This window comes from Choloepus didactylus, chromosome 4 (assembly GCF_015220235.1).
Source record: "Choloepus didactylus isolate mChoDid1 chromosome 4, mChoDid1.pri, whole genome shotgun sequence".
Lineage (NCBI taxonomy): Eukaryota > Metazoa > Chordata > Mammalia > Pilosa > Megalonychidae > Choloepus > Choloepus didactylus.
In genome coordinates, this window is record NC_051310.1 from 62,172,419 (window position 1) to 62,187,354 (window position 14,936).

Below are 14,936 nucleotides of genomic sequence, written 5' to 3' on the forward strand. Positions count from 1 at the left end.
CATCTGGCCACCGGAGTGACCTTCCTAAAGATCAGTTGCAATCATGCTGTTACCCTTTGTTAGCACTGAGAGCCCTTTCTAACCTCAGCTCCTGCCAGCAACTCCCAGCCCATGATCCAAACCCCAGAGCACCTTCCATCCGTGCTCCCAGCTCCTGAGCAAGCAGGACACCCTGTTGCTTGTTCACTGCTCTCTCCAGTACTGATGGCCAAATGAACCAACTGTTTTATTCCCCTTTCTTACCAGAGGATAGATAGGGCTTTTTCTCCTGCATTATAGATAACTGTGTCTACATCTCCTTCCCTGCGCCTAGTTGCATGTCCCCTGTGGGCTGGGACGATATCTGATTAGTCAGTTTCCAGGGTACCAGCACAGTGCCTGGTATACAGAGAGTGCTTCTTATTGTTTGACATCTAAATTTAGATATACTTTGAAAGATTCGAGTTGTAGAATTGGCATTTGAAGGGAAGGTAGTATATTTTTTTTAACGCTTCAAGTACATTCTTTTTCACTCCATATTGCTGCATGTGGGTGTGAACCAGAATGTATTTAAAATACACTGGCTCTACATTCTTCTGGCAAAATGTGCTTTGAAAATAATGTTCCTCCAGTCAGCCTTTAACATTGGAATAGAAAATATGTCAAAGTAATAGCATGTCTATACGGTTTTATATATTTATTTACTTTAACAAATGTGAATGGAAATCATTCTAAAAAGTACTTACTGTACAGACCCTTTTTAAATGAAAAAAGAAAACTTTTGTGGCCTTCCAGTTGATGTGTTATTTTATTATCATAACTTAAATATACAAATTATGAGCAACTTATATGTGTCACTTAACATCTTCAAAATCAAATAAATTTGTAAATTAAACATAAACCAAACTATCCTGTCACTAAATGAAAATTGACTTCAGAGTTGTTCTACTTTTTATAGTTTTTCGGAGTTCTCTTTTGCTGTCAAATGAACAAGAAACAAGGTATTTTGTAACCAGTTTTCTTTCATTTGACAATATGCTGAGAATGTTTTTCAATGTCATTAAATATTCTACCACAATGCTGTCTGATAGAAATATAATGCAAGCCAGATATGTAATTTCAATTGTGAAATCACATTAAAAAGGTAAAAAAGAAATAGATGAAATTAATTTCAAATCCAGTGTTTTAAAACATTATCGTTTTGACATGTAATAAATATACAAAAAATATGAATGAGATAGTTTATGTTTTTTGTACTAACTCTTCTAAATCATCTGGTATATATTTTATACTTACAACATATCTCAATTGGTGCTAGACATATTTTAAATGCTCAGTAGCCACATGTGGCTGCTAGTGGCTACCATATTGGATAGCAACAGTTTTACAGGATCGAAAAAAAAGAAGAGGAGACAGGTTTTTATTTTTTTATTTTTTAAACAGTTTTATTCACACACCATAGAATCTATCCAAAGTGTACAATCAGTTGCTGTTGGTATGATCACAGAGTTGTGCATTCATCACCACAATCAATTTGAGAACATTTTCATTGCTCTATAAAGAAAAGCCCATATCCTTTATTCTCCGCTATTGTTGACACTTATCATTGGCATGGTACCTTTGTTAAAGTTGATGAAAGAATATCACAATATTACTGTTAACTATAGTCCAAAGCATTAGTTGTATTTTTTCCCCATATACCACTCTATTATTAACACCTTGTAATAGTGACATACATTTTTTCTAGTATGTGGAAGAACATTCTTTTAGGGTTATAAAATAGATTTCAATTTTTATATTTACCTTTGTGTCCTCTAACCTGCTAGAACTGTTCAAGATGGACACATTTCCTCAATCCACAGCACTGATTTATGCTTCATATAAAATGGTACAACATTAATTTCCCCAAATTTCTTCAGGAAAACAGTCGTCTAGAACATGAACTTCTGGAAAATGCAGAGAAACTGGCAGAGTATGAAAATCTGACAAACAAACTACAGAGAAATTTGGAAAATGTGTTAGCAGAAAAGGTAAATCTGTTTAAATCTCATTTCCTGATATACAGCCCAAAGTGTAGGTTACTGAAAAGAGCAGAAGCAATGCCACTGAGAAAATTCCCATTTAGGAATTTGTTAAGGAAGTTGGAATTTTTGCAGGATGTGATTTAGTGCATTTGTTGGGAGGGAAAACATCACATGGCACTAAGCACAATTCCCCCTTTAGTTGCATATATCACTCTAGTATGTCCCCCCACCCCCACCCCCGCATCCATTTGATGGGTTTTCTGCATAAGATTTATGTTCATTTCACGCTCAACAGATTGGATGACTGTCAGAAACTGGGGCCTTTGGCATGTTATGGGTCAAAGAAGGACTCTTAGGGGAAAATGACAGCTTTGACCTTTTCCTTTTCTAGTTTGGTGACCTTGATCCCAGCAGTGCTGAATTCTTTTTGCAAGAAGAGAGGCTGACACAAATGAGAAATGAATATGAGCAGCAGTGCAGGGTAAGTTACTGAAGAGAGCTCAGTAAGTGGAAGAATGCCTATCTGTGTGACCTTAAGCGAGTCACTTAATCTGTGTGTACCTCGATTCCTCATCTATAAGATGGCAAAAAATAAGAGTTCCCACCCAATAGGGTTGCTGGGAAGATTCAATACTGAAAATATCTAAAGGGCTTAGAACAGTGCCAGGAACATATGCACTTACACAATTGCTAGCTATTAATATCATTATTATTCGGTATCCTGAACTAGTTTGGAATCACGCAAACTGCATTTAAGTCTGCTTTATCTAGGTCAGAAATTGCTAATGCTTAGAGGAAAACATAGTTTTATTTCAAGTGGAGGAATCTGTGCTCATGTTGATGTGGTTTTTCCAGAGTTAACCTTTCCCAATTGATCACTGCACACCAAGTGGATGTAATTTGCTTTTGTCTGGTGTTATTTGTTTGTTTGTTTCTGAACTAAAGTTCCTTTACTTTAGTTACAAAACGCAAATGAAGCAGAATCCACTCAAGTCTTTAGGTGCTAAATCATTCCCAATTCCTACCAAGAGAGACAAAAACATCCTTGTAAATAACAGTAATCTTTTTTTTTAAGTAACTCTCCTAAGCTTGGCACTTGAGATTTTTTTTTCTTAAACCACAAACACTTGCTTATTTTAATAAGGTAAGTATAAATAACTAAGTCCTAAACCCTTTTAAATGAAAATTGTAATTGTGCCAAGATGAGGAAAACAATCACCTCTTTATGTAGCTGCTCACAGCCTGCCTTCTTAGCAAATACGTGTGCACATTTTGAGAAAAGAAATGAAACGTTTATGCCACTTTTACAATTAAGTTTAGCTCTAATTATGGAGACTGTTTTCTTTAAATGCCTTTAAATTGGGTTGCTTTTATTATTGAGTTGTAATAGTTCTTTATATATTCTAGATACAAGTCCCTTATCAGATATATGATTTGCAAAAATTTTTCCCATTCTGTGCATTGTCTTTTTACTTTCTCAAAGAGTCCTTTGAAGCACAAAAATTTTCCATTTTGATGATGTCCAAATTATCTGTTTTTTCCTTTGTTGCTTGTGCTTTTGGTGTCACATCTAAGATGTGTTGGTTTTCAACCCCAGGTGTTACAAGACCAAGTGGATGAACTCCAGTTGGAGCTAGAAGAATATCGTGCACAAGGCAAAATGCTCAGGCTTCCCTTGAAGAACTCGCTGTCAGAAGAGCTTGATATCAACAGTGGTAGCATTGAACCTGACCAGGGTAAAAATATTCAGATACCACCTTTTCAAATTCTCTGCCTTTGACCTTTGCTTTTAGAACCATGCATGAATGTGAGATTGCAAAACTTTGATAGTACTATTTTCTTAAGCTATTTCACTTGTGGCCTGGTTTTTAGTTTGCCCTTGAAGTCTTTATGAGACAGTTTCTATCTGATTTTGATATGCATCAAAAAAGGAATGGGAAAGTCAAACTGCAAGGGTATATTTGCTTTGTTTAAAAAAAAACACAAATCTGAGAATACAGGCCTTTGGAATATTAGAATTTAGACACGGAACAATTGCTGAATTCTCCTTTCAAAGAGAGTGCCTGACTGGTATAAAGATGATTTTGTCATCTTGACACTTTTGGAGAGTGGGCAAGTTGGAAACCATGGAATCCATAACTGGCTTTCTTATGTTGACTGTGCATAAAAATGTCTGCATTGCCTCTGCAAAACAGCAAATATGATGGATAAAAGTTGGTTACTCTTGCCTTTGAAGAAGACTTTGAGTGGCAAGGACAGAAGTTTGGGAACCTTCCTACATTAACCATCAGCTTTCTTCCTCCTGGTATCCTGCCTCTTTCTTTGGGTATATTGAGTTTGAATTCCAGAAACCCTGAATAGGGTTCCTAACCAATTTTTCTGTTACAAATAGTTTCCTCCACTGCTACTTGGGACAGGAGTACAGATTTCTTGTAAGGATTGTTTTTTCTTCCCCTCAGCTAGTTACTCTAGAATAAACAAGGGATTGGGGAGGGGAAAGGAAGAGCCCTTAAGACCTTTCCAGTGATTCTTGACTCACTTACTGTAGTCTAAGGTTGGAGCCTGACTGATGATAGGATACACTGCAGCAGCTTTTCTGAGCTTTTCCACAAATGACAAGTGTGGGGTGTTCCTCCTGGGCACATTGAAACTACACCATCTTGGGGTGGCTCACAGCCCAGGTATCACCTCTCAGTTGGAAATATGCCAGGCTATATGCAGAGAAAGCTCTGAGCAAGACCATTAGTCCACGCTGTCGAACATTATACCCAAGAAGAGTCCCTCCACAGATTTTGGGTCCTCCTGCCTTAACGTATTTCTATGTAGTATTACACGTAATCTTTTCGTTTGTGGACCAGCTCAGCCCCCAACTTATGCTTCACATTTTCAGCCAATGTCCTACTTCAGTCTTCATCGTGGGCAGTTACAGAGGTGAACGTAAATGAATGAGTTGAGAATTTTTCCACAAAACTGATTATACCCAGATCCCTAATCTATGCCCTATTTTAATTTTAGCTGATAAATTAAGATGGGTCTTCTGTAATGTTAAGTGATGGGTTGGAGATCTTGACCCATGAAGTTAACTCCTCAAGGCATGGCAATAAGGGTGCTGACCATTTGTTCTCCTGGCACAATGCCCCTCTGCTAATTTGTCACTTAGCATGTGTTGGATAGATAAATAGCTGGTTGGTTTGACAAACTACCTTATCCTGTGGCATTTTCATTGGGAGGAAGTCACCTTCAAACAGCAATTTCCTCACTTCCCCCTACTGCTATTCAAAAAGAGGGATTCTGTTAAGGTTTAGTGCACTGCTTGAACATGGAAGGATCTGTTTGCCTACTTTTATTTTTGTTTGTCCTAATGCTTGAAAACAGAAAAGACTTCGCTTGGCTTCTGTTGTTTCCTGGTAGCTTGCATCTTAGTTTAATTTAGGCTGAATTTTTTTCCTTAGTTAAATTGGATGGCCCTTAGATGCCAGATTGTGTTATTGAAAGAATCTGCTGCAGGATCATTGGGTCCCATGTGTTTTCAGGGCTTGGATCTGAAGAATGCAACCCATTGAATATGAGCATTGAGGCAGAGTTGGTCATCGAACAGATGAAAGAACAACATCACAGAGACTTGTGTCGCCTAAGATTGGAGCTTGAAGATAAAGTAAGTCATTCTTACTAATCCAGTTCTCTAATTTCTTTGAGCTCAGACAAGCTTTTGCCTGTAGGACATGCTCAATTCTTTTTTCTCATAGACAGCACTTTCTATGCATTTCCTCTTGTGTGTCTGGTGCATGCCTGGAATATACTTCCTCAGGCTAGTCTCATAGGCCAAGTGTAAGTAAGGTCTTTTCCTCTTGAGAGTTTCTCCAAAATGTATCTTCTGCTCCGGCCATCATGGGATTGAAGCTTGAAGCCCATAACATTGTTTCCAACTTGTTAAGAAAACATCTTAACATTTAAACCACCACCTAAATAGATGTTAAATTAAAACCAAAAACCCAAAAATATAGCATTCATTACCAACAAAATTAGGTACAAATCCTGAACCTTGAAGTTTAAAACCTTTCACCATGTGGCCTCAACTTACATTTTTGGTTTTCTCACTCATCATTGCTTTGTTCCTTTATCAGACTCTGTTCTCTTTTGCTTCCATAGCTTTGCTTATGCTATTACACCATCTCTTTCTCCACTTCTTGAAAGGCTACTGACCCCTTATAGTCTTTATCAAATGCTGCCTCTTCCATGAGGCCATTCCTGTATTCCCCTAAATAAAGGTAATTTTTCCTTCCTTTGAATCCCTGGGTTACACTGTACTTCTTTTATCTACACTTTTTATACTTTATATTCTGCCTTGTATTATACTTGTTTACATTTGACATAACATAATGGGCGTGCCAAACCCCACCGTTGGTACCACAATATGTCAGAGTTCTTCAGGGAAACAGAACTGACAGGAGATAGATATACATATATATAATGAGAGTTATTAAAGGAATTGGCTCATGGGACCTTGAGGATTGGCAAGTCTGAATTCCATAGGGCAGGTGGTGATGAAGGTTTCAATGAATTCCCCAGGAGAAGCTGGCTGACTGAAGTAGAGATGGAAATGCTTCTTTCTGACTATTGAAATCATCAATTCTCATCCTGAATGGATGAGACTTCTCTCATTGCTGAAGGCAATCTCCTGTGTTCATTGTAGATGTAATCTGCCATAGATACAATCAACTGGTGAATGATTTAAATCTATGAAATACCCTCATAGTTACAACCAGAACAGTGCTTTGTTGACTGAACAACTGGACACCATAACCTGGCCAAACTGACACATAAACTTAACTATCACACTACATCTAGACTGTATTCTCCTTTGATGGCAAGGACTATGTCTTAACTATGTGCTCCAGTGAGGCCTGAAGAGGGCCTGATAGGTGTTCAATAAATATTTGAATTTAATTAAGTATTTTAAGATGCTAAATTGCAGTTGGAAAAGATGTTTGGGAAGACAAATGGTATCTATATGAAGGTCTGCTCCATTCTTAATGGAATTGTTTAGAAACTAATAAATTTAACCAAGTTAAAAGAAAGTTAAGCCATGCCTGACTTAAATATATTTTACTCAAAGTGTTTTTGAATTAAGTTAACATGAAACCAAATGGGAAAACAGGAATGTCTTGTAGGGAGAAAGGTACTTGCTGCTCCCATCACCTTCCTTTCCTTGGCCTTCAGTTAAATAACCTCATGACGGCTTCACCTTCTGATTTTAGGTGCACCATTATGAAAAGCAGCTAGATGAAACCAAGATCACCTGTGAAAAGGAGCAAGAGAACATAAAGCAAAAGTATGAGAATGAAATGCACACTTTGGAAAAACAAATAGCTAACCTTAAAAATGAAATTACAGAACTTCAGGAGCAGGCAGTGGTGCTAAAGGAGACACAACAAGAGATTACCTGCAGGCATGAGAAGGAGAAGAAACAACTGCAGGTGAAGTTTGATGAGGAAGAGGCTCGTTTGCAGGAAAAGCTGCGACTGGAACATGAGGTAGAGCTTGAGGCTCGGATGGAACAGGTGGAGGAAAGCTTTAACCAAGACAAGGAAGGACTCGTTCAAAATGGCGGCTGGACAGAAGAGAAGGTGAGAGATTTGACTCAGGAACTAGAGCAATTTCACCAGGAGCAGCTGAAAAGCCTGGTAGAGAAGCATACTCTTGAGAAAGAGGAGTTGCAAAAAGAGCTCTTAGAAAAGCACCAAAGGGAACTTCAAGAGGGAAGGTAAGAAAATGAGGGGAAATAGACAGCTTGGGGTGCTGTCTTTTGGGGGCACCAGAAGTTCAGGTCATTTAAGGAGACTTTGAGAAATTAACAGGCCTCTTAGTCACATTGACCAAGTAGATTCTTATTAAAATTTTCAACCTGTTTGCCTTTATTTAGACATAAGCCTACCTTGGGGCTATTGGAACTATTTTTTAAAAGAAAAGGAGCAAAGTATTTCTTGTACCAATACTTATGGTATCTTATAAGGCTCCAGATAATGGAAAGATTATCCCAAATATCATTCCTTTCTGGTTCAGTCCTCTTGTTTTCTGTGAAAGCCTATTTATAAGCTGGATTCCGGGAAAAGTTACATTTCCTCCTAAGAGTCATGAAACAGCACTTTGTGTTGACCTTCCTTATATGAAATCCCAGATAGATATGATGACTTCACACCCTGATTAACTTAGTGCTACCTTATTAAAAGTAAGAAGCAAAAACAGAATGAATTTGTTAATATGTGTGTTTTATATGACTAATGTCATACAAAGCATTCTTAAATTAAATGAAAGAATTTTATATATTTCCCAAGTTAGGGGCTAGGTTAATATGCATTTGATCATTTAATGTGAAATATCAGGTTAAATCTTTGGTTAAAAATCCAGTATATGTGTACATCCTGGAGTATGCCAAAGGATTTGGTTCCTAAATTCCACACACACACCCAACCCAAATGCAGAGAGAGGTAAGTATATCTTTTAAATGAATTATGGCTGCCAGTCCTATCTCACAGAAATGAAATCCTTTCCCAGTATAAATAAATCACACGCGAATGTGTGAAGACCATTTTTAGAAAGTTTTTAAATTGTTTGCTTGGCAGCCTCTTCTATGCATGGGAAAATGTTTTTTGTTTGCTTCTGGAGTTGGTGGCAGTTTCAGTAATGCTGTATGTTGACCACATTTAGGGAAAAAATGGAAACTGAGTGTAATAGAAGAGCCTCTCAGATAGAAGCCCAGTTTCAGGCTGATTGCCAGAAAGTCACTGAACGATGTGAAGATGCTCTGCGAAGCCTGGAGGAGCACTACCGCCAAGAGCTGAAGGACCTCCTGGAACAACAAGGTGAAGAGAAATCCCAGTGGGAGTTTGAAAAGGATGAGCTCACTCAGGAGTGTGCAGAAGCCCAGGAGCAGCTTAAAGACGCTCTTCAAAGAGAGAAAGCAACTTCTCTAGTCCTGTCCCAGGAGAGAGAGATGCTGGAGAAAACATACACAGAACATTTGAACAGTATGGTAGTTGAGAGAGAGCAGCTACTCAAAGACCTGGAAGAGCTAAGAAATGTGTCTCAAAGTCAGCAAAGCCTGCTGTCTGACCAGATACTTGAGCTGAAGAGCAATCACGAAAGAGAGCTGAAGGACTGCGAGCAGGTCCTATGCCAGGCAGGGGCCTTAGAGCTTCTGGCTAGCCAGCAGCTTGAGAAACTGGAAATGGAGCATGAGCGGGAAAGGCAGGAAATGATGTCCAAGCTTTTGGCCATGGAGAGCATCCACAGAGTGACCTGTGAGAAAGCAGATCAGGAGAGGGCTGACATGAACATGGAAATCTCCAGGCTTCAGAATAAAATAAAGGATATGCAGCAGGTGGCATCTCCTCTCTCCAAGCTTCAGAGTGGCTGCCAGGCATTGCGGGGGAAGGAGGCAGAAGGAGATGGAGCCATGTCCCTGCTTCAGCAAGGGGAGCAGCTTTTGGAAGAAAATGGAGATGTCCTCCTAAGCCTGCAGAGAGCTCATGAACAAGCAGTGAAAGAAAATGTGAAAATGGCTACGGAAATTTCTAGGTTGCAGCAGAGGCTGCAAAAATTAGAGCCAGGATCATTAATGTCTTCTTGTCTAGATGAGCCAGCTAATGAAGATTTTGGAAATTGTGTGGAACAAGCACAGCCATTTTTACTGCAAAACAGAATGAAGCAAGTGGAGGGTATGACCATGCAGCGAGTTCTAAGTGACCTGCGAGACGACGAGGTCCAGGATCTGGAAAGCAAAGGTATAAGCTCTGTTCAGAGACAGGAGGCCAAAATAGAGGAGTCTGAACCATCAATGGAAAGTTTTTCCGAACTTGAGAATAGTGAAGAGACCAGGACTGAAACCTGGGACGTAAGAAATCAGATCAGTCAGCTTCAGGAACAACTGATGATCTTACGTGCAGACTGTGATCGAGCTTCTGAAAAGAAACAAGACCTGCTTTTTGATATTTCTGTGCTAAAAAAGAAGCTAAAGATGCTTGAGAGAATCTCTGAGGCTTCTCCCAAGTATAAGTTGTTATATGAAGATGCTAGTAGAGAAAATGACTGTCTCCAGGAAGAGCTGAAAGTGATGGAGACACGTTATGATGAAGCCCTTAAAAATAACAAAGAACTCACTTTGGAGGTTTTCAGGTTGCAGGATGAGCTAAAGAAAGTTGAGGAAGTGACTGAAACATTCCTTAGTCTGGAAAAGAGTTATGATGAGGTCAAAAGAGAAAATGAGGAGCTGAATGATCTGGTTTTAGGGCTTCAAGGAAAGATTGAGAAGCTTCAGGAAAGATCAGTGCTGCAGTGTGACTTCTTCTCATCATGGGAAGCCCATTTAGATAACCTGGAAGTCAAAACTGATGAAAAAGTACCTGAACTAAATCAGACACTGGAAGAGTGTGCGCCAAAGATAATGAATGTACACCATATGATAGAAGAACATAAACAAGAAAACCAGCATCATGAGCAGGGGAATACACAGACCTTGGGAAAAGTAAAAGTACATGAAGTTACCTGGTTACAGGGAGCAATTCAGACACATCAAGAAAAGCCAAGAATACAGAACCAGGTTAAACTGGAAGAAAATACTGCCCTCTTAGGCTTTCAAGACCAACATTTTCAGCATCAGGCCACAATAGCAGAGTTAGAACTGGAGAAAAAAAAGCTACAGGAACTGACTAGGAAGTTGAGAGAGAGAGTCACTACCTTAGTGAAGCAAAAAGATGTACCTTCTCAAGGAGAAAAGGAGGAAGAGCTGAAGTCAATGATGCATGACTTGCAAAACACGTGCAGTGAGATGCAGCGAAAAGTGGAACTACTGAGGTAATGTATGTATGGTCACGGAATTCCACAGAGCACGTCACCAAATCTAACTACTTCTGCTTGCTGTGCCTAGAGAAACTAACCTGCTAGTCTTCAAGAAGAAAGCAGTACTCTAGACTTTCTTCTGCTTCTGTGTTGTATTAACAATAGAATAACTTGCCTCGGATTCACTCCTTTCCTCTAGAGGAAATAAATGTTAATATGGGGTGTGAAAATTCATAATGGCGAGTCTTTGCTGTTTAACCGTATGCATCATCAGTGTATGTCAAGTCATTAACTTTTCTCTAGCACTTATTTCATTTGGATGGATAGTGTGTTTTTTTGCAGTTATCTTTCTTATTTTGCTGAAACATACTGTATGAGATTGAATGTCTTTTGAGTAGTATTAACTCAGTAGACAAGAACTTTCCTCTTATACTAATATAGAAACATTTTGTGTTTTGTGGCTTATAGTTTTTCACTTATATCACTTGAAGTATATGCTGATATCCTGTAAATAATGGAAATTTATCTTAGAACATATAATTTTATTGAGGAGCCACCAGATTCTAATAAATATGCTTGAAGTATAAATATAAAAATGAAACAATTTCAACCACTGCTCACTTGACTTTGTAAAATGTGATTGCATTAGTCTTCTGGTGAATTTGGTTGGGGGAAAAGAACTCATAAAATGTTACATCATATCTGAAATGTCTTCATGATCTAAAACAAAAGAAGTTAATTTTGAATGGAGTTTTTCCACTTCTTGGTTCAGATCACTTTTAGTTCTAAAAAATCAGGTTCTAATGCGCTGAAACATGTAGCATTAGTATACATATTTCAGAGTGGCCCTTTGATTTATGTGGTGAATTTTTTTCTCTGGGTACCCTCTGGGTCTAAAACAAAAGCTAATAGTTTAGTAATATGGCTTGTGTCTATTCATAGCAGGTAGGACTTGAGAGTGAGATAAATTAAGTCATTTGCTCAAAGCAGCATGTTTGTCATTGGAAAAATAAGCAAGCAGAGTGGGCACTGGTTCTTGAGTCCCATCTCCAGGCTCAAATTGCTCAGCCACACCTTCCTAATGTATTTCAGTGAAATTCTTACTTCCTAAATGAAATGAGTCAATATGTCATAGCCTCATTTCCAAGTACTAAGAGACTTCTAATTTAGATTTTTATTTTTTACTGGCATGGAATACTTGTTTCATTGGAAGTCACTAGAAAGTATTTTCCAAAGATGTCAGATGACTGCCTTCTAACTTTGTTTTAAATCTCTATACTTCAGATATGAATCTGAGAAGCTTCAAGAGGAAAATTCTATTTTGAGAAATGAAATGACTACTTTAAGTGAAGAAGATAGCATTTCTAACCTGAAATTAGAAAAATTAAATGGATCTGAGGAAGAAATTTGGTAAGACATACACTTAAATTTTCTTAAGATGTTTTTGCAAGAACTAAAACTATTTTATTTTACTTTGACTTCAAAAGCCTAACTCTTAAATCATATTTTCATTGTCCTTTAGGCAAAAAATAGAAACTGTAGAAAAGGAAAAAGCTACAGTTCAGAAGATGGCTGAAAATTTAAAGAAACAGGTGAGGAGATATTTAATATTTTCTACTGTTTCTTGATTCTGAAATTTTCTATTTTTATTTGAAATTTACAGATTTACAGAACATACTACTAGAATAACATACAGCAAATGATGGTAAGGTAAACTTCTGAGTTTCAGAATGGAAACTCATCTCATACTAACTGTAAACTAGACTCCAAATCTTGGGGGAACTATGTGTATACTATTTACAGAAGTTAAATACTTAATACAAGCTTTATAATTAAACTACACCTATGAAATACTAGCTCTGTCCCTCATGTAGTTTGGAGGAGAAGTAGAAAGATCACAGTCTTATAAGTAGGATGTCTCAAAGGCCAATCTCACTGCTTGGGTGCAGTGAGATTCACAAAATGTTATCTCCTTCATTTGATAAATGCTAGCTCCTTCCCCTTTCCTCATCGTGATTAAAAAGCAGAAACTTACAGACAAAATTTCATAGGTATAGAATGCCAGTTAGTACATTATTTGACACAGAATTGTTATTGATTCAAATAGTTTGTGCCATTTAACACCCAATTTATATAATCATATAGGGAAAGGCCCTTAAGAATTTGTCCAAAATAATCAAAGGACAGACTGGGAAGAGTGTTTTCAATACTTGAAATAGGCAAAATGTTTACATCCAAAATATATTCTGTACTCTTAATCTAAATGAAGTCACTTTACAGAAAATATATTTGAAAATATGGCTAGCATCATTGATTAAAGAAATGCAAATTAAATCAGTTTCTATTTTTCACCCATCAAATTAGCAAAAATTACAGAAAGATTGACATCTTGTATTTGCAAGGGTGTGAAGAAATGAATATACTCATACATTGTTGATAGGATTTTAAGTTGGTGGCATTGTAAGGAAGATATTTTGGGAATATCTGTGAAAACTGTCATGTTTATACATACCTTCTAAACCAGCAATCCCACTTCCAAGAAATGGGATCCTAAAAACAAAATGAGTAAATGAATTTTCCAAAAGATCTTTTTGTTCATAATTAAAATTTTAAAAATGATAATAAACTTACATGTCTATCAATATGGGAATGGATAAATGCATTATGGAATGTCTTGATATAGTAGAATACCCTACAGCCATTAAAAATTATGTCATTTGGTGGTTTCTTAATGCACTGACTTGGAAATAGGAGCGTCTGTAAGATGTGATAAGTGGGAAAATCAGGGTGCCCAAACGTATGAAGTGATCCAAATTTTTGTTGAAAAGAGGAATGAAAGAATCTGTATGTGTAAATAGGTTTTGTATATGCACAAATAATGATCTGGAGAGATACATATCCAGCTGTGAGCAATGGATGCGTCTGTAGGTGGAAGTCTCTTACACTTCCAAATTGATTGAATTTGTAACAATGAGCTTGTATTGTTTCAGTTTTTAATATAAATACACACACAGATAAACTTCATCTACATAGAGAAGGAAAAAGAAATTAGTCTCTAAGTCTGTTTTTTAGCAGAAGTGGGGAAGCCAGTTTTTAAAACTTATTTCAATTTTAGATTTCAGAATTAAGAGCCAAAAACCAACAGTTGGATTTGGAAAATATAGAACTTAGCCAAAAAAATTCTCAGAATCAGGAAGAATTGCAAGAACTTAATCATCGTCTGGCAGAAATGCAGTGCCAGAAGGAAAAAGAGCCAGAACCCAGTACATTGGAGAATTGGGAACAAGAAAAGTCTAATCTGAAAGAAGAACTGGAACACTGTAAAGTGCAGGTATGGTCTAGCGTCACCACCACCACCCTGGTTTGTTTTTTTTTTTTTTTTTTTTCCCTTTTCAAGGAAATCCCAAGAAATAGAAGAAATGTTTGTATTAAATTTCTTATACATAAAGCTTTAAAACAGTGTGGTATTGGTACATAAATAGACAAGTAGACCAATAGACCAATAGAATAGAAAGTCTAATACAAGCTTTATAATTCATATGGAATTTAGTATGTAATAATGGTGTCTTCTGAAATCACTGGGGTTAAGATGGGCTTTTTAATAAATGGTTTTGGGACAACTTGATAACCACTTGGAAATAGCTTCAATTAGAACCATATCTGATATCATAGGCACTCCAAATGGATTAGGACTCTAAATATAAAAAAATAAAACTATACAAAATATGGATGAATCCCTAACCTTGGTGTAGAGAAAGACTTTCTAACTATGACTCAAAAATCAGAGGCAATAAAAGAAAAATCAACTAAGTTTTTAAAAAATTGCACAGTGGAAAAACACCATCAACAAAGTCAAAATATAGTGACAAATTGGAGAAAATATTCATAACATATCTCACATACAATAGGGCTAATATCCCTTCTCTGTAATGAACTCTTAAAACTCAAGAACCTATGACCAAAACTTGATCTCAAAAATAGGAAAAACACATGAACAAACAATACATGCAAAAAGATTAAAAATGGCTCTCAAATCTATGAAAAAATGTTCAAAATCACTTATAATTAGAGAAATGCAAATTAAAATAACACTGA

At 37.1% G+C, this 14,936-nt stretch overlaps 1 protein-coding gene across 9 annotated transcripts in view; it reads left to right on the plus strand.

The window, feature by feature from the left end:
• The window catches only part of NIN (ninein), a 103,144-nt gene that overhangs the window by 61,515 nt on the left and 26,693 nt on the right, over positions 1 to 14,936 (plus strand). For 7 of the 9 annotated variants that reach the window (XM_037832745.1, XM_037832741.1, XM_037832744.1 and 4 more), the window contains 9 exons: positions 1,899 to 2,009; positions 2,395 to 2,484; positions 3,601 to 3,739; positions 5,537 to 5,658; positions 7,262 to 7,767; positions 8,712 to 10,856; positions 12,126 to 12,251; positions 12,364 to 12,433; positions 13,957 to 14,172. In XM_037832745.1, the coding sequence (XP_037688673.1) occupies positions 1,899 to 2,009; positions 2,395 to 2,484; positions 3,601 to 3,739; positions 5,537 to 5,658; positions 7,262 to 7,767; positions 8,712 to 10,856; positions 12,126 to 12,251; positions 12,364 to 12,433; positions 13,957 to 14,172 (3,525 nt within the window). The remainder of the gene's footprint in view (positions 1 to 1,898; positions 2,010 to 2,394; positions 2,485 to 3,600; positions 3,740 to 5,536; positions 5,659 to 7,261; positions 7,768 to 8,711; positions 10,857 to 12,125; positions 12,252 to 12,363; positions 12,434 to 13,956; positions 14,173 to 14,936) is intronic. The other 2 variants (XM_037832749.1, XM_037832750.1) reach the window with 1 other exon arrangement.